General features: G+C 58.2%; 1 protein-coding gene across 2 annotated transcripts in view; it reads right to left on the bottom strand.

Annotated features, from left to right (window-relative positions):
* Positions 1–13,807, bottom strand: part of CARS1 (cysteinyl-tRNA synthetase 1) — a 47,912-nt gene extending 34,105 nt beyond the window's left edge. Inside the window, exons 1-3 of one of the 2 annotated variants that reach the window (XM_036861731.1) lie at positions 13,726–13,806; positions 5,049–5,297; positions 863–954 (exon numbers count right to left, since the gene is read on the bottom strand). In XM_036861731.1, the coding sequence (XP_036717626.1) occupies positions 863–954; positions 5,049–5,297; positions 13,726–13,750 (366 nt within the window). In that variant the 5' untranslated portion in view covers positions 13,751–13,806. Of the gene's footprint in view, positions 1–862; positions 955–5,048; positions 5,298–13,725 lie in introns of both variants that reach the window. The other variant, XM_036861732.1, reaches the window with a different exon arrangement.
* Positions 13,808–19,644: the final 5,837 nt, after the last annotated feature.

Genomic DNA, 19,644 nt, shown 5'->3' with positions numbered 1-19,644 from the left:
AGGAATGACCGTCACAAAAGATGCAGGAGGCCCCGTGCAGGACCACAGCCGCCAGAGACAAATGGTTCATACACATTCCACGAGGACTGCTTAGTTTTACGGGAAAGTCACAGTCGTCTGGGATGGGGGCAGGCCTCTTCCTCTCTGGGATCCCACTCGTGGACGCAAGCTGGGGGTCAAGGAGACGGACGCTCCTGCTTTTGCTGCTCTGACAAGAGCAGCTTCCATTCATCAAGCACCTGCTGCAAGCCAGGCCCCGTGCTGAGCGCAGGGACTGCCCGGCCTTTGCCCCCAGGAACGACGTGAGCGGGGAGGTTTCCTTTCACAGATGCCCGGGGGTCCGCACTCCCAGAGGAGCCGGCCTAGAGGGTGAGGCCTCCCGCTGACGGCCCGATGGTCTCAGACCAGTTCAGGGGCCGCTGTCACCAATTAAGTCCATGAGGGGGACCCCGTCTCCCATCTGCTCAGGGTGCTCGCTGACGGCAATCCAATGAGCCCTCGGCCGGAGTCCTTTTCAAAATCTCTGGAGCCACCGGCCCTGCTAAGCGACCCCGGCCGATACTGCCCTCGTCCCCACACCTGCTGGGCCCCCGACAGCAACAGGCCCTGCTTGGCTGGCACTGGGACACCAGCTGCCACCACAGGTCCCCTGCAAGAGCATGCTGGCTCCTGGCCTGGCTCGGAAAAGCCACGAGCATCTATACTCGGGCCTGGCCCCAAGCACAGCCAGAGCCAGGAAGCCGACGGGCACGCCCCTTGAGGCATGCCAGGTGTGCTTCCGAGGACAGCCCTGCCCTGGCCACACAGACGATGCTCGCCGACTACCTAAGAGCTGCCGCCCCTGCCCCCCGGGCCCCCCTACCTTCCTCCGGGTCAGGCTGTTGTACAGGCGGAGCTGGCACGGCTCGGACCCGGCTGGAGGAGACCACGGGGGTTGCGTGCGCCGGCCTCTGCCTGCCAGGGAGAGAGCACAGCTGGGTCACCCGCGGGACAAGGGAAACTGGACCCTGAGAGCATCACCCGCGTCCAGCGCTCCTGCCCCCTCTCTGCCTGCTCACGTCTGAGTGGCGGCGCATCCCACAGTCCCAACCCCACGGGGCGGGAGAAGGCCCATGACACCCAGCCTCCCCTCCGCCGGCGCCCAGCACAAGGCGCCCAACCCAGCCGGAAGGCGCACGGGAGGCGCGGGCCCTGCACACGGGCCGGCCGCACGCCTGGACCGCAGCGCAGCTGGCCACACCCCCAGGAGCACGGCCTCCGTGGAGGCTTCACGGGACGCGGGCCACCTCCGGGCGCAGAAGCCAGGTCAGGACGGAAACAGCTGCGGGCCAGCGGCCGGCTCCCCACGCAGTTCCGGTCTCGGACACGGTGCTGATGGCGGCACTCAGGGCTCCACGTGGGCCCCGGAGGCCTTTGGGAGCAGCGCCGGGTCCCCCCCATGCGGAGGTCAGGGGCTCACGGAGCCGAGCCTCCTCCGATCAGCGTCACCCGGCAGCCCCACCTCCTCCTCCTCCCGCCCCGTCCCCTGCCCCTGCTGCTCACGGGCCCACGCCTCCCGCTGGATGAAGGGCAGGCCTCACACGGCCTGCGCCCCGAGAGCCTGGCGGGGTGCAGCTCCGTCCCTGGGCCGGGAAGAGCCACCAAGCTGAGTCTTCACACGCCCGGGGCATCTGGTGACCTTCCAGCTACCCCCAAGGCGCTGCTCCTGCACCCAGAACCCAGCTGTACCCCGCAGCCCTCTCCCAGAGCCAGCGCGGGCTGCACACCGCCTGCACACCTGAGGGCACAGGTGCCCACTCTCGGCACCACCCCCAACCCCGACCCCTGCCTCTGTGTCTGCAAAGCGATTCTCCCTCCTCCCGGCACAGAATCCACGTCCAGTGTGGCCACCAGGTGACCACCCGCTGCTCCCTACTGCGGGTCACGGAGCACTCAGTTCTGGGCCTGGCCACGTGCCACCCAGAGGATGCACGTAACTGACTGGTGAAGGGGGTGGGAGGTGGCTGTGTGTGTGTGTGAGTGTGCACATGTGTGCAGGCGGGCGGAGGAGCGGCAGACGGGGAGGGGGACAGACAGCGCTATCCAGCAGCTCCTGACCCCAGGGAGTGCCAGCAAACTCTCAGGTGGCCGAGCCCAAGTCCCCCTGACACTTCGCATGCCTCCTGAGGTCAGGTGTGGTCTAAGGGCTCACTGTGAACGCAGCGAACCATTTGATGACGCTCCACCTGCCCCTTTATGACTCCATCAACCCCTCCCCTTGCTTAGATGCTCCGGCTCCCGACACAAAGACAGAGCTGCCACCTGGGACAACAGGGGACGCCGGCGAGAGCTGCCCACACACTGATGTGAGCCCGACGACCACCGTGCTCGCCCTGAGCCAGGGGCCGGGGTGAGGGGCTCGGGGCCCGTGGGACCGAAGGCTCATCTGAAAAGACGGCAGTGACAGGACACAGCTGAGGGCGCTGCCAGGGAGCCCGGCCAGCGGGACACTGTCCAGGACACCGGGTCACACCCGGGCTTTCTTGCTCCCCAAAGCGTGGCTACAGCCACACAGCCGGCGACAGTTCAAGGAAACCGGCACACACAATCCCCATCTGCCAAAGGGGAAGATCGGGAGGTGTTACCCCGGTTTAACAGGAAGGAAGCTTCACCAGGGTCCCTCCGCGATTCCCCGCCCCGACGGCCGGCACTGACAGTACCCTCCCCAACCCCGGCACAGACCTCCTGAGGCGCCTGCCCTTCCTCTGGTTTGTCTGAAACACCGCGCAGGCCTTTGCTCGCTAGCACCCCCAGTCCTGCCCCGGCTCTGCCCCAGGCACGTGGCTGCTGTGGGGAAACAAACCCCTGACCTTTGACCACACAACCTGCACGTGCCGCTCAGGGACGCCCTGAGAGCGAGGCTCTAGGCAGGGAGGGTGCCGAGGGGAGATGGAGGGAGATGTGCCAGCCAGGTCCCCGGTCCCCTGGGCGCCGTGAGCACCTCAGCCTCGGAGGAGGGGCGGCAGAGAGGTTCACATCCCTGAAGACCCCACCCAGCCGCAAACAGACCCACGCCCCGGGGGACTTAATACGCCTTCTTCAGTGAAGGGCAGGCCTTGAAGATCCTTCCCAGGAGGGCGGGTAGCGGGGTGAGGGGGACGGGGGCAAGGGGGGCCCAGTGGCAGAGGGCGCCCCTGGGAGGAGGAGCCGTCTGGACTGAGCCCCGCTCTGGGCGAGGGGCGCTCCAGACACAGAGCACAGCAGGGCCGAAACCCTGAGCACAGTGGACCCTCCATGCTGGGGCCGGAGAGAGGAGGCGACAAGATGGGGTGGGGGTGAGAGAAGGAACAGAGAGGTGGGGAAGGGGCTTAGGCGGAGCCCTGGTCCACCTCCTGTGTCTGAGTGGCTCCCCGGGGCTGCTGAGCCCGTGGACACGGGAAGAGGCACAGGGACCTAGGCCGGGCCAGCACAGAGGACGGTGACAAGCCAGTTGTGGGCATGTTGGTGCTGAGATGTCCAGCTGGGGGTCTCGAGCAGGAGCGGGACATGGAGGGAAGGCCGGCGGGGCGCTGAGGATCGAGGGGCTGGGAGAGGGGGCACTCCCGCCCAGGACAGGCTGGAGAGATGTCTGAGACGGGCCAGCGACGCGGGGAGGCGGACGCTCGGCCACTGGCATCCAGGACGCAGCCTAGGACATCGACTCTGGGGGTTCTGAGCGCCAGCCCACCTGCCGTCCCCGGCTACTCGGGGTCCCTGCCGGCCCCCAGGAGGCACTGGTGACGGGGGACTTGGAAATGGAAGGAGGTGAATAGTCCTGTCAGCGCCGTCCAGGTGCCTCCCTCACCGCCCTGGTGAACCTGCAGGCCCCCCGACTGGCAGGGCAGAGACCCGCCTTTCCCTCACGTGTGTCTACATCACTCTCCCCACAAGTTCCCCAGATGGAACACCAGACAGGCCGTGCCGAGGCTGTGCCCCCAACCCACCCTGACTTCCACCTCCGGAGGCCGTGCCTTGGGAGGGGGGACCTGGGGGACAACTGAGCCCTGGGAGAGAAGCACCTGCCACCACAGACATCCCTGGGTCACCGCCTGTAGGCACGGGGAGGAGATGGTCTACACAGCAAGGCTCCCACCTATGCCGGGGAAGGGGTGTCTGCTACAGGATCACCGAGAAAACCAAAACACACCCCACGCTTGGAGAAATGACACCCCACCTCTGCCCTGTTACAGAGGGGGACCCAGCAGAGACCAGGCAGAGGTGCAGGAGCTGGGAAACGGTCCAAACGTCCCAGCCGAAAGGATCTGGAAAAGGCCCCTGCAGGCTGCCCAGCCCAGCAGGGACCACTGAGACAGCACTGGACCCCTCTCGCTGAAGGGGGTGCGTGCTCGAAGCCCCCCCATGGAGGCCGAGCTGCTTGAGGGCACCGGCGATTATGGGAGAAGCACCTCGATTCACCGGGAGGAGAGAGACCACCCAGGAACCATGCGCCCCAGAGACTTTCCAGAAGCGCCCCCAAAATGACGGGGTCCAGACACCACACCGACAGGTGGGGGCCAGAGCTGCAAGACTGGTCTTATCTCAAAGCCCAGGAACGCCTTCTCTCTGGTTTCCAAAGAGTTCATGTCCATAAATACTTCCTTAAGATCCAATAATTCTAAATCTGGTGGACACACACCCTGCAATCTTAGGGAAAGAATAAAGGAAAAGAAGCCAATCAAATCCGAGCCAGGTCAGGAGAGAGCTGACGGCCAAGGCCGGCCCTGAGAGGGGCACAGGGCTTCCCCCCTCCCAGAGGCTCTGCTACAGCAGCCGCTGGGGTCGTGATCCTCGGGGGCTGACCTCTCCGCGTTTTGTCCTCACCTCCCTTCGGGGGGCGCTGGCAGGCCCCCCAGGCTGCTTGCCTGAGTGCGGGGACAAGCGCCAGCCCCATGGGCTCCCCCGTGGGCGCCTCGCACCCTCAAGGCCCTGACCTCAGAGGGAGGTCACACTCGTGGGCTCCCCTAGCCCACGAGCGTGAACAGAACTTCGAGGGGAGGTTCTCACGGCCGGGGAGCCGCTCTGCTACTCACTTGCTTGGAGCCCACAGGGCGGGGCTGGGGTGCGGGGGCTGCCCAGGATCGCGGCCACGTGCCTGAACCACCGAGCCACGTGGAAGAGCTGCGCGTCGGCGGGAGGGCCTGAGAGCTGCCTGAACGCGTCCACGTCCGCCTGGGACAGGGAGAAGCCCTGGACATAGCTACGCGTGCTCAGGTGCTCGTTCAGGGCCCGCACCCTGGCTGCCTCGTCACTAATGCTCAGGACGGACCTGTAGTCGGGAGCTGCAAAGACAGAGGCACACGCGTCAGTGGGGCTGGAGGCCTGGGTGAGTCCAGAGAATGGGGTCCCAGGGTCACCCTTCCGGCTGGGAAATGCCCAGAACGGGCGGGTGCCCAGGGCTGAGGGACGGAGTGGGGAGTGACTGCCAGTGGGTTCCCATCTGGGGATGAAAATGTTTTAGAACTAGACAGAGGGGATGGTCGCACAACATTGTGAATGTTCTAAATGCACCGAACTGTACACTTTAAAATGGTTAATCTCATCGTTGGTGATTTTCACCTCAATTAAAGAGAAACACAGGGACTTCCCTAGTGGCGCAGTGGTTAAGAATCCGTCTGCCAATGCAGGGGGCACGGGTTCGATCCCTGGTCCGGGAAGATCCCACATGCCGCGGAGCAACTGAGCCCATGCGCCACAACTACTGAGCCTGCGCTCTAGAGACCGCGAGCCACAGCTGCTGAAGCCCGCATGCCTAGAGCCTGTGCTCTAGGCACATGAGAAGCCACCGCAAGGAGAAGCCTGCCCTCACACCGCAATGAAGAGTAGACCCCGCTCTCCACGGCTAGAGAAGGCCCGCGTGCAGCAACAAAGACCCAATGCAGCCAAAAATTAAAAAAAAAAAAAAAAAAAAAAAGAGAAACACACACGCACACACCCTTTTGTGCACTGGGTGCTAGGAGGGCTGATGCTGACCAGTCCCTGGGTGGGCGATGGGTGGCGCGTGAGAACTGCAGAGCTCTCCAAACCCGGCACCGGTGAGGCTTCTAGCGGCCAAGGCCCAGCTCCTGGGAGGACCACGGCCCCGCCCCCGGAAATGCCTGCCTGAGGGGGCCAACCGTCCAGCCAGCACCTGGCACAGGCCTGCCCCCCTTCAGGGACCTGAGGCCACTCCTCTGCCTTGGAATCATCAGGAAGGATGTGGGAGGACAAAACCCCAGCCTGAGCGAGGACCAGCCAGCAGGCAGAGCCGGCAGACGGCACTGACTCCACTGAGCCCCTCCTGCCCCTCCTGCTCCCCCTGAGCCCCGCACCTCCTCCCTGCGTCCCTGATCACTGCTCCAGCCACCCTCCGGACGCGTTCATCACCTGCTGGCTGGTGGGGCGGAGCAGGAGATCAGCGGGAGGGGCACGGACCAGCCCCTGAAGCTGCAGGAGGGAGCCTGGTGCCTAGTCCTAGTGCACGAGTGTGAACAGGGCCCAGCGCCTGTTCCCTTCCACACAGACACACCCTGAGCCCCGGAGTTGGCTCCGAGTGGGACAGCACGAGCCCGGCTCCTCACTCTCCCAGGGAACGGGGCAGACACCCCGACACCGCAGCCCTTCGGAGCCAGCTGCCTGACACCACGAGGTCCCTGGGTCACCGTGCTGGACCCACGGCGGGACGGCTCCGAGCGGGGAGGAGATGTGGGCCGACACCGGCCAGGCCTGGCACAGAAACAGGGACCTCGCCCCGACCAAGCCCACAGGACGCCTGCAAACAGACAGCAGAGCACACGAGTGGGGAAGCAGCTGTGCACACGAGACCCTCCTGCACCGTCTCCACCGCGGGAAACCCTTCCGTCGGGGCCTACCCGGAGCTGCCTTCCTGGGCACGGGGGCGACACGGAAGGAGCCAACAGAAGGACCAAAGCCGGCAGCATCTCCTGACGTCCTCAGGTGCCCCAGGGAGGGGCTGCGACCGTCCAGGGCCCAGCCTCGGGGAGGCTGGCTTCTCGGGGACCTCCTGAACCCCGACCTCTTCATCCCCAGGAAAGGCGTGGGCACCAGGGAAACGTCTTCCCTGGGCTCTCAAGCCCAGGCTTTCCAGGAAGACCGGCTTGCTTCCCTGCCCACCGCACCACGGGGGTGCCAGCCCAGGGTGGCCCTGAGGCGCACGGCTTGGAATACCCTTCTGCCCATTACAAAGTACCCTCAGGACACCCAGGGCCACCCCCTTGGATAGTGCAGGCCTCCACCTTTAAACGTACCCGGAACCCAGCCCTCTCACCCCAACTGCCATGGCAGGCCCAGCCCTTCTCTCGCCTGGACCCCGGGATGCAGGCGCCCCCGCTGGTATCCGGGCTCCGCAGGGCACCGTGGCCAGAGTGGCCCACGCTCCTTCTCTAGAACCCCCGTCCCACCAAGAGTGGTCCTCGCGCCGGCCAGGAGGGCCGCCACACCCTTCGGACCTCAGCTCCCGCCCCCGCCCCTCATGCCCCCCACCCTGCCTGCCTGGAAGCCTCCCCCAGACACAGCCAGCCTCCCTCCCTTTCTCAGGGCTCCACGGGTGTCCCCTTTTCTGTTGGGTTCTCCCGGGCACTGTTCCAAGTGATCCCCCCTGCCCCCCGGGGCCGCAACCCCTTCCTGCTTTATTTCCCCACAGCGCTTACTTCTAACACTGACACACTTCCCTGCTTTCTTTCCTTTATTGTCTGCCCCACCCCCCGGGATTTTATCCAATTCATTCACTCAGCATATGCTCGGCCTCTAGAACCAAGCCTGGAACGTTCTGAAGACACTCAGTGAATTTGCTGAACGAATGGATGGGCGGCAGATGTACCTCGAAGTGCGTGCCTGCCCGCGGGAGGCCGGCATCACCTGTCGTTCCGGGGCCTCGTAGGCCCTCTCCCGGGAAGCGCCCGGTACACAGGAACCAGGGTGGGGACCCGGCTGAGTCTAAGAAGGCTTCTAACCCCTGTGGCGGGCTCACCTGGAGCCCTGCTGCCCGAGGGCGCACACCTACAGGGGGCGCTGCTTTTGTTCCACACTTGACCTACAAGGAGAAGCAGCTACTTTCCACTCCAGTTCTTGGAAGTGTCGGAGGAAGCAAAGAGACACACAGAGGCGGCCCCTCCCACCCAAGGCGCCGGTGGGAACCCTGGGGAGCCCACGAGGGCCCCGGAGCAGCGCCCGCCAGCGCGCCCTCCTTCCCGGGAGCAGGTGGCTGGCCCTAAAGACCCAGCCCGAGGGCTCAGATCCCCTCTGAGGCGGTGAAGGAAGGCCAGGCGGGTCTGTGCCCCCCACCCCTCTCTGACAGGACAGCTCTCTCCCACCCAGGGAGAAGGAAGCAGCGCCTGCCAGGGCGGCCCTGGGCACCGGGAAACCTAACTCTACATAAACTCCTTGGCACGGAGTCTTCCTTCCAGGGAACTTTACTGCACCTGGCACGGTTCCCCAGCAGCCCTGCCAGCCTGTCAGGAGTCGGGAAGCGTGCTCCTTTCTCGTGATGGAGAAAATTCAGTTCACGAAAGCTAAGTCAGAGGACCTGCCAGAGGGTGGACAGAGCCGGGGGAGGCGGCGGTGGGGGGGGGACGCATCCCGGAGTGGGCCAGGCCGTCCTTCGGCAGCTGGTCACCCGACACGGACCCTCCAAGCTCCCTCTCCCCATCTCCGAGCATCTCTCTGGTGCAGCCATCTATGCCAGGACACAGGAGGGAGAGGAAGGAAGCAGAGGTGACAGCCCCCCTCTGAGAAGCTGTGTGGTCTCCAGCTCCCCCTGCCCCTTTAGCCCCAGGACAGCACTGGACAGACAGACTTCCCTCAGTCCGGAACTACTCCAGGGAACAGAGAGCCCGGGAACTTGCCTGACCTTGACGTTGGCTACCCTGGAGGGGTGCGCTCACAGGGCATTTTATGTCCCTCTTTTTTCTTCGCTGCGCACACTTTCTACAATAAGCATATGTTATTTTTATAATGAGAAAAACACGTCAAACATTCTACCAACACGATGGCTTTAAAGCACTAATGAAGCAGTTCAGGGGACAAGGGCTCAGCGGCGTCTGCACCCCTCCCTCACCCGGCGGGCTCCTCTCAAGGGTAAATCAGGCTCGCACAACACACGCCTGGTAAAGCTGTTGAGCATTAGTGAAATTACACTTGTAAACTGTTTGAAATACTGCCGGGCACACAGCCAGCGCCCAGCAGTTGCCATTACTATTATTTTAATCGCTCCTGTATTACTACTATTGTAATTGCCCTGGAGGAGTTTACCCAGGGATCACACACGCATTTAAAAAGCCCCGTCTGGAGCAGGGAGCCCGCAGGGCAGAGGGGGACAGTCATGGGGTCACTGTGGCAGCTGCGTTTAAGCGTAACTTGAGGAAACAAATTTAAAAATTGGTCAGCTTTCAAGTGGCCCTGGGTTTGGGCCAGACTGCGGTCTGGCTATCAGCCCGTGATGCCAAAATGAGAGGAGATAGTTCCCGAGCAGGGCGCCCACTGGCCACGCTGTACCTCCCCAGGGAGCCCCACGCACGTGCCACGCCCACCGCCAGGTCCACCGCAGGTCCATCCAGAAACGCATTCCAGGACACACACCTTCTGACTGTGGGAAGGCCCTAAACGTGGACCGTGGTCTTCACAGTTCAGAAAAGGCTTACTGATCTCGCACAAACGCAAGAACCAGGTAAGGAACCGAATTCACACCAAGCCGTCATCTCCCCTGGCTCCCTCCCATCAGCATTCACACCTGCTGGACAACAGCCCGAGGCCTGCTTTCTCCCACCCCCTCCTCCACTCCAGCCAGGCTCCCGCTCAGTGAGGCTCCAGCGCAGTGGCAGCAGGGCCAGCTCCTGGAAGCACCCGTTCCAGGCCCACCTGAGACCTTTGGAATCGGAACCTGGGTGGGGCGGGTGCAGAGCTCAGCTGCTAAGAACCCCCAGGCGGCTTGCTGAAGTGCAGGCCCCTTCAGCGCAGGTCTGCCTTCCTCCTAAGCTCCCAGGCCAGGCGCAGCGGGGGTCTGCACCCCTCCCGCACTTGCTGAAGGCCTCTCGGGTCCACACCTTGCGAGGCCCCGGAGGCACCCAGCCCTGTGGATCAGGCCCTTTCTGCAAAGGCTCCTCCAGCTTCCCTGGCCCACCTCTGCAGCGGCCCCTCCCCCTGGGTCCCTCTTCAGGCCCACTTTTCTTTCCTGTGGGGCTTCCCAGCCTGCCCAGGTGGCTCTCAGAAAGGGGACGAGAAAAGCCTTCTCGAACGAATGCATCCCCTCCCCACACGAATCTCATAAAGGAGACAGGTGCACGCACCTGGCGGCAATGCCACCCACTCCCGGAACGCAGGACCTCCTCCCACAGGCCCCTCTAGCGCCGCCTCTGTCCTGAGCACCAGCCCCGGAGGCCCAGCTGCCACCTGTCCACAGGCTGCTCGCCAGCACCACGTCTCGCCCTCCAACTGGCTGCAAGTCCGGGAACGGTACAGCCGCCTTCCCCACTGGGTCTGAAGCCGGGTGGCTGTTTCTTCCATCCCGCGGCAAACCCAGCACCTGCCCCGGTCCTCCCCAGACTGTCCACTTCTCACACCCACCACTGCCACTGGCCCAGGCCACCAGTCACCACCGTCTTGGGTTCTTCCTGCTCTCCCTGCCTTGGTACACGCGGGGGAGGGGGCAGATATCTTGCCAGAACGCAAAGACAAGACCCAAACTCCGTAAATGTGCTCAAGGCCCTTGCAGACCTGGTCCCGTGGCCCGTCTCCAGCCCTCCTCCACCCTCTGGCCTCAGGAACTTGCTGGAAAGCAATGCTGTTGGTCCTCAGGTCTCAGTGCACGAGGTGCTCTCTGCCAGGACTCCCGCTCCCCTTTTTTCTCCAGGATCAGCTTCCAGCCTCTCTCGGGAGGCTCCCTACCTGCCCTGCAGCCAGGCCCTCCCTCAGGAGCAGAGCCCAGGGGGCTCCCCAGACCCAGGCCCTCTGTCTCGGGGCTCCGGGGCTGGGCTTGGCCAGCAGGCTAATGCCCACCGCAGCGTCCAGACCTGGCCCGGCAGGGCCTCCGGCGTGATTCCCTGCACTCCACCCTGCCCGTGGGGCAGATTGTGGAGCCTTAGAGGGAAGGGGCCTGGGCCCTGAACCACCTCCGCAGACTCGGGCCACCCGGCAGCACACGCACCGGGAAGTGACCAAGAGAGGAATGGCCCATGCAACCTGGGGAGGCATTGGGCTTCTGGGCTCCGGCCACCCGGCCCCGCTGGACGGAAGGCCCAGGAAGGCCGAGACTCTCCTCCAGGCATGCTGCATCTCCATGCCCAGCGGCGTCCGGCAGAGCCGGTGCCTGAAGCACATCTACTGAATAAATAAAGTGACAGATCTATTTAAGGAAATTATTTTGAACCACTCAGGGGCAATTTCCCACTGAAATAGCAGATGTGAGTCTTTCACGTGGGATTTTTGGGTCATGACGAGCATCATGATCTGATGCCCTGAGGACACACAGGTGATCAGACGGCACCACTGCCCGGGGACAGCAGTGTGGACACTGGGAACGGTTTAATCTCCCCCCGAGGGCACTATCTCTCACAACTCTTAAAATGTAAATACCGGGAGACGTGGCTTCAGGGATGAGCAAACGTCTGTAGTCTATAAATACGTACATTTCATTTTTTCTCTGGGAAATACAGGAAAGCGTATCAGCTCCCTCCTCTTGTCTGCCTTGATGCACTCTGGAATTGGGGCGCTTGGTGTTCATCTGAATAGAGTCATCAAAGGCAGCAAGGCAGAGTAGCCAACATCCCTGCTGCAGTCACACAGGCCCTGGCTAGCTGTGTGACCTCGGACAAATCACTTAACTTCTCTGAACCTCAGGATTCTTGCCTGCACAGGAAGATAAGGGCAGTATCGACCACAAAGCGTTGCTCTGAGGATTACAGGCCCCCCGCAGATGTATTTAATGCAGACTCATGCTAAGAAAAAAAGCTAGCTGTATTGTTATTACGAAGAACCTTTGAATTAAACTGCGTAAAAAATTAAACTGCAAATCTGACCTAACACACAGGCACCAAAGGGGCCTGATCTGCAGGGCAAGGCCTCTGAGACGCGCTCCATCCACCCCGGGGTCCTCAGGGATGAGACTCGTCTTTCTAAAAAAACTGGGCCCTGGAACAGGCCGCACGTTCAAGCTACAAAGGAAAAGCTTTAACCCCGGCGGCAGGGAACCAAATGGACATTCTGAGCCAACTTCAGGAAGATGATCAGAAATGGGAAGAATATTCTAAACGAGGGTCTCCTTAAACAGTCTGGAAAGATGGTCACTTTCGATAAATCCAACCTTGAGAATAAAAAGCATTCAGAACCCGGAAACCAAGAATATCTAGAACTCTGGTATCAATCTCCAGAAACAGGCCAATTCTTACCAAGGCTCTGAAAACCTCAAGTTCTGAAGCAATTAAAAACACCAAAACCCAAAAATCGAATACGTCGTTTGTGTTCACAAATGAAGAAGGAAGGAAGGAAGGAAGAGAGAAAAGAAACAAGCTTGGGCTTTCAACCTGGACACAGCGCCCATTTCATGCCAAGTGTTCTTCTAAACCCTTAACCTCTACCAGCCCCTTTAATGCTCGCTACATCATCTGAGCAGGGACGTGTTACCCTGCTGCACGTGAGGAAGGGGCAGAGGTGGGTCCCCAGCCCGGCTCGCTCAGAAGACTGGGGGTGTCAACCACGTTGCTATTTTACAGGAGTCTGGGTGCACTTCTGAGGGCCGAGGGCCGAGACTCCAGGTGGGTAGAGATGGTGCTGGAATCCAGGCACACCTGTCGGGTGGAATGCAGGGCGCCCGGAAGGTGGGTACCACAGCAGCCCTGTCATCAGGGGCCTCCCACATCACTGTGTTACCCAGGTGGTCAGAGCTCCCTGCCTGGAACCCCAGGAGCAAGAGGGATCACAGGGCTCCAGGAAGCCTGCACAGCCTAAACCCGGCAGCCCGGGGAATAAAAACTACACACTGAGAGTCCTTCCTGAAGAAAGTCTGCTCCAGACTCGGGAATCCAGGGACAACCTCCGGTCTGTCTGGCACCTACAATCTTGCCTGAGGGAGGGGAGCAAGGGCCCAGCGCTCCTTGGAGTCTGCCTGTGGGCAGCGTGTCTACCGGCTGGCGACACGAGTGACTCTGGTGGGCAGAGCCAGAGCTGCTCACGGAACCTCGGAGGCGGCAATAAAGTGGGGCAATAACGCTGTGACCACGCAGGTCCCAATGGCCACTGTTTGCAGCCGCAGATGAAAGCCTTCGTAAAACCCCAAGCCCTTTCCTGTATGTCCGCGTACCCTGCTTCCTCGGCCCCATTTTCCTAAGTGCCAACCCGGGTGCTGCCCGCGCTGGGCGGAAACGAAAACAACCCTAGGGCTGTGCCTGTCCCCCAAAGTCCAGGGGACAGGAGGGGCGAGGTCCGGCCCAGGGACCGGCGGGGGAAACGCAGGGCCACGTCCCGGGGTCGAGGCGCAGTGGAACCTGGAGGACCCAAGGAGGGGACCGGGGCTGGGGACGGGGTGGCGTCGGCAGTTCCGGGGCCGGAGCCGGGTCCCCGCGAGGTTGGAGGAGCGGGGCCTGCCGGGGGGGGCCCGGGGGTCGCGCCGCGCCCTCAGACCCGCCCCTCAGGGACCCGGCGCCCCCTCAGATCCCGGGTGGCCCCTCCGCCCCTCGGCCCGGGGTCGCCGCCGCTGGCCCGCCCGCCGCGCGCACTCACCGTGCTCCGCGGAGGAACCTGCCATCGTTGGAATGCCGCACTCGCGGCCGCGCCGACAGCTTTCCAGAATCTGACGCAACCACCGCCCCGGAAGTCCCGCCGGAGCTGGCCGCCTTCCGGGACACGCTCGGTCGCTAGGCAACCGCCGCGGGCTCGGGACGCCGTAGGCCGGGGCATGCTGGGAGTTGTAGTTCTTACTGCGCTGCGGCCAGTGCCCTTGAGCAGGGGTCCCCAACTCCCGGGCCGCGGACCGGTAGCGGTCCGCGGCCTGTTAGGAACCGGGCCGCACAGCAGGAGGTGAGCGGCGGGAGAGCGAAGCTTCATCTGCCGCTCCCCATCGCTCGCATTACCGCCTGAACCATCCGCCCACCCACCCACTCACGTGGAAAAATTGTCTTCCACGAAAACGGTCCCTGGTGCCAAAAAGGTTGGGGACCGCTACCCTTGAGCATCCCAGGTTCGCGCGTTCCGTGTCGGGACAGGGGACGAGACCCGGGACCAGCCCAAGCGCGGGTCTCCGGGCGGAGGCACAGTCTCGCTGCGGGGAGACTTGCATTAAAGACAGATCATCTCATGCCTGGGCGTTTAAGTTAGCACTGCACCAGATGGTGTGGCGACCAGCCCCAGCCTGGGGATCAGAGAGGGCCTCCCAGGGTCCTGGGAGGGAGGACCAGTTGGAAGGAGGCTTAGAGGAGGGGATTGGGAATGGGTGGGAAGTTCATTCCATGCAGAGGGTACTGTCCTGCAAGTGACACCAACAGAGAGCAAGCCACTGAGAAATTCAGCCTGACCGCAGGGCAGGCTGGAGCAGCCCTGGAGAGAGATGGGGCTTGGGGCAAAGGCTAGGGCTGGCGCTTCTTGAAGCATCTTGTAAGCAAAGTCAAGAATGGCAGAGACCCAGCAGGCTTGACTGGACTTGTGCTGTAGACCTCTCATTCCAGCTGCTGTGTGGCCGTGGAGCGGATTAGGGAAAGCCAGGAGGAAAGCAAGACTTGACAGGAAGCCTTTTCGATAGTCTGTAGGAGAGGAGATGGTGCCCTGGACCAGCAGGGTGAGTAGGCAGATCTGGGAGAGCCGGGGGGGCAGCAGATGCTGGGATGGGGGTGGTGAGGGAGGTGAGGGCCGGGGATGACACCCGCGTTTCTGTCCTGAGAGAGACTGGTGGTTATGGCATTTCCTTTCATAATGAACTTGAAGTTGAAGACACTTGGTGCTGGGTGGAAGAAAGCAGCTGGTCTGTGAGCATTTCCAAGGACTGATGATGTTTGGGGTGAGTGAGAAAGGGGGGCAGGGTGGGGCACACACCCTGTATGGACAGCGTTGTTCCCAGAGACAGAGGCCCCGGGGGGAATAACACAAACCAGGAGAAGAGGCTTCTCTGGCGTTTAATCCCCATTCTAGAGTCCCTCAGCCCACAGATCACATCCTCGGGGCCTGTGCCTTCCTCTGTGTAAGATACCATCTCCCAAGGACATCACACTCAAGCTTGTGCACACACAGGGAATGAAAAGACACACTGCTTAGGATGGAAATTTTATTAGGTAAAGAAAAAGTATAAAAGCAAGTATTGCTAAATTGTACAACTTTCTGGCAAAAGCGTATCTTTGGCATTAAAACTTTAACAGTTTAGGCTACTTTTCTAAAGAAGTATGCTAAATACAAAGAAAAAAATCTCATAACATTACATACTGTGTGATTCTAGTTATTTAGCATTTTGAAATGGCAAAATCATAGAAATAAAGACAAGTGAATACCAGAAGTTAATGCGGGAAGAAGGTGGATGTGGCTACACCTGAAACAAACACAGCATTGTTAATCAACTGTACTTCAATATAAAATAAAAAGTTAAAAAAAAAAGATGCAACATTTTAAAAAAAAAAAGGGCAACATGAGGGGTCCTTGTGATGATGGAAATTTTGGGTATATTCACTGTGTCAGTGTCGTTATCCCGGCTTTGATATTGTACCATAATTGTGCAAAATGTTAGCATTTTAGGAAACTGGGTAAAGGGTGAGGAGATCTCTCCATATTATTTCTTACAGCTGCATGTAAATCTATGATTATCTCCAAAAGTTTATAATGATATCCATTCCTTAAAAAAATAGTTTCAGGTACTTAAAAAAGGTCTCTGTGACTGTCACCATGCCCCACCCTGGCTAGTGCTGGTTTAGGAAGCTGGGGCCTGGTCACATTCCAATCTTATCCTCAGATACAAGAGCAGAGGGATAGTCTTAGGTTTTTTGGGGGTTTTTTTTGTTTTAATTGAAGTATAGTTGATTTACAATTTTGTGTTAGTTTCAGGTGTACAGAAAAGTGATTCAATTATACATACATATATATATTCTTTTTCAGATTCTTTTCCATTATAGGTTATGACAGGATATTGAATATAGCTCCCTGTGCTATAGAGTAGATCCTTGTTGTTTATCTATTTTATATATAGTGGTGTGTATCTGTTAATCCCATACTCCTAATTTATCCCTCCCCTCTTTCCCCTTTGCCAACCACAAGTTTGCTCTCTGTGTCTGTGGGTCTGTTTCCGTCTTGTAAATAAGTTCATTTCTATTATATTTTAGATAGCACATATAAGCGATATCATATGATATTTCTTCCTCTGTCTTACTTCACTCAGTATGACAATCTCTAGGTCATGTGATATTTCTCTTTCTCTGTCTTACTTCACTCAGTATGACAATCTCTAGGTCCATCCACGTAGCTGCAAATGGCATTATTTCATTCTTTTTTATGGCTGAGTTAATATTCCATTGTATGTATACCACATCTTCTTTATCCATTCCTCTGTCGATGGACACTTAGGTTGCTTCCATGTCTTGGCTATTGTCAATAGTGCTGCTGTGAACATTGGGGTGCATGTATCTTTTGGAATTAGAGTTTTCTCCAGTTGTATGGCCAGGAGTGGGATTGCTGGGTCATATGATAATTCTATTTTTAGTTTCTTAAGGAACCTCCATACTATTCTCCATAATGGCTGCATCAATTTACATTCTCACCAACAGTGTAAGAGGGTTTCCTTTTATCTACACCCTCTCAAGCATTTGTTATTTGTAGACTTTTTGATGATGGCCATTCTGACCGGTGGGAGGTGATAACGTCGTTGTAGTTCTGATTCACATTTCTCTGATAATTAGTGATGCTGAGCATCTTTCCCTGTGCCTATTGGCCATCTGTTTGTATTCTTTGGAGAAATGTCTATTTAGGTCTTCTGCCCATTTTTTTGTTTTGTTTTGTTTTTTCTTCTGCCCATTTTTAAAAATTTATTTTTTATATTGGAGTATAGTTGATATACAATGCTGTGTCCGTTTCAGATATACAGCTAAGTGATGCAGTTACACATATACATGTAAGCATTCTTTTTCAGATTCTTTTCCTATACAGGTTATCACAGAATACTGAGCAGAGCCTTCTGCACACGTTTCTTTTTTTTTAAACCAGGGGATGAGAACTAGGAATTTTTTTTTTAATTAATTAATTAATTAATTTTATTTTTTTTTGGCTGTGTTGGGTCTTCGTTTCCGTGCAAGGGCTTTCTCTAGTTGCCGTGAGCGGGGCCCACTCTTCATCGCGGTGCGTGGGCCTCTCACTGTCGCGGCCTCTCTTGTTGCGGAGCACAGGCTCCAGACGCGCAGGCTCAGTAGTTGTGGCTCACGGGCCCAGTTGCTCCGCGGCACGTGGGATCTACCCAGACCAGGGCTTGAACCCGTGTCCCCTGCATTGGCAGGCAGATTCTCAACCACTGCGTCACCAGGGAAGCCCCTTCTGCCCATTTTTGATAGGGATAGTCTGGTCCCAGTGCCAGGTATGGACCAGCGTCTCTGACTGCTCAGAGTGGCCCGCGGGTTGCCTGTCATCGACTTCCTCGTACCTATTCATGGAGCACCTGCTCGATGCCACTCCCTGTCCTAGGTCATGCAGACATCACAGTGACTCTGAGATCAAGTATGATGTCACATGCAGACATCACAGTGACTCTGAGATCAAGTATGATGTCACATGCAGACATCACAGTGACTCTGAGATCAAGTATGATGTCACATGCAGACATCACAGTGACTCTGAGATCAAGTATGATGTCACATGCAGACATCACAGTGACTCTGGAGATTTGAACCAGGAGGTGATGGGGGAGGTGGTGAGAAGTGGACAGACTGGGGGATACACTTTGTAGAATCAAAATGATGAGCTCAGATTAGAAATGGGACCAATAGCTTCTCCCGTTTCTACTTCTGTCCTAGGTCATGCAGACATCACAGTGACTCTGAGATCAAGAAGTTGGTGGGGGCAGAAAGACAACCACCAAACTCTCCTGGCCACAGAGCCTGGGGAGAGGCTCCGAGGAACGTGAGCCCACCCAGTGCAATCAGCAGTCCCCTGGGATCCCATCTCTGCCACACTGGCCACAGGCAGTGCCCCTGACAGAGAAGCACCTTTGCTTGCGGGCAGAGCTGATGTCCCCGTTGGAAGTTTATACAGAATCCATTTGGATAAGGACTGCAGTTCCATCTGGGATTCATGAAGTTTCTGATGGGATCAGAACTGGAAAAGAAGCTCAGATCCTACCCATCCAGGACACTGAGTAAAGTAACAGCCCTGTGTCAAAAAAGAGTTTATTGGGAGGTCTCTGCATGCCTACCGAAGATACCTTCTGCAACCAATTTGTTTATAATTTGCAAACATATATGTAGCTCCATGTTATGGAGGGCAGCCGTGAGTTTAAATACAGAAATGTCCCTCCCTAGCCCATTCCTCCGCCTGAGGAGCTCTTCCAAATTTCCTGGATGTTGGGGTTCCCATATCTCGTCATTTTCTTCAAGTCCAGTAAACCCCATAACATCTTCCAGTTACTTTCTGGAACCTCATGTCTGAATTCACAGTAGATCTTATTGATGGCTGAAAAAAATAAAAGCAAAAAGGGAGAGTTTGTTTACATTCCTGGAAGGCCCGTGGAGCGTCCTCTGTAACTCGGCTCCCGGGAGCGTGGTCCTAGAGGTGTTTCCACCTGCCCTGAGGGCTGGGCGCCGGGCAGCACGCCACGGCCCACGACCTGGGAAGCCCTGTGACAGCCCAGATGATCCCACAGGAGGGACCAGGCCCAGGGGCCAGGAGGCCAAGGTCTGGCCACGACCTGCTGTGTCTCTTGACACGTCTGTTGCTCATTCATTACTGGAGCCAATGAACCTGGGAGAAGGAACCAAGGAACCCCAGGCAAGTCAGAAGCCCTGTGGATAAAGCATCTGCTGACGTCCGCCCTGCCCTGCCCCTCTCACACGCCACCCAGCCACGGGCTGTGAGGTGCTCAGGACGGGTAGGCCTCCTGGCATCAGTGGGGGGACCAGGTTAGGCCTTGAGACCTGGGGCAAGTTTTGTAGCCTCTCTGAGCTTCGGATTGTCGTGTTTTAAATCTGTAAGATGGGGCAGTCTCCCAGAGCTGTTAGAATAAGATTATAAAAAGCACCTGGCACGCAGCACGTGCTCGATAAATCTTGACTTTTGTGCCGCTAAACCCACAGCATCCCAGCCATGGGGACCCACTGATCTAGGGTTAGATAAGTATTCCTATCACCCACTCATACTTTCTTTTAAAAACAGGAATGTATAATAAAATAAAAACAACATCCAATCCGTCTTTATGAACCCCACAAAACTTATATCTGACAAATGTCTGTTTCTCTACTGTCATTGGTGAATGTGAAAAAGTGGATCTCAAGTCCACAGGAAAGTTCCCTAAGCTTCGGGTAGGCAGGTGGTCCCCTGTCTCGAAAATAAAGACATTAGGCCTTAGCATTCATGTCAAAGAAGGAAGACTTTTTAAAAATATATATTTATTTATTTGGCCGCACTGGGTCTTAGTTGGCGGCACACGGGATCTTTGTTGCAGCATGCGAGATCTTTAGTTGTGGC

The sequence above is a fragment of the Balaenoptera musculus genome, chromosome 8 (genome assembly GCF_009873245.2).
Source record: "Balaenoptera musculus isolate JJ_BM4_2016_0621 chromosome 8, mBalMus1.pri.v3, whole genome shotgun sequence".
Classification (NCBI taxonomy): Eukaryota; Metazoa; Chordata; class Mammalia; order Artiodactyla; family Balaenopteridae; genus Balaenoptera; species Balaenoptera musculus.
Note: the sequence above shows the minus strand (reverse complement) of the source record. Positions and strands in the feature narration are given on the sequence as shown.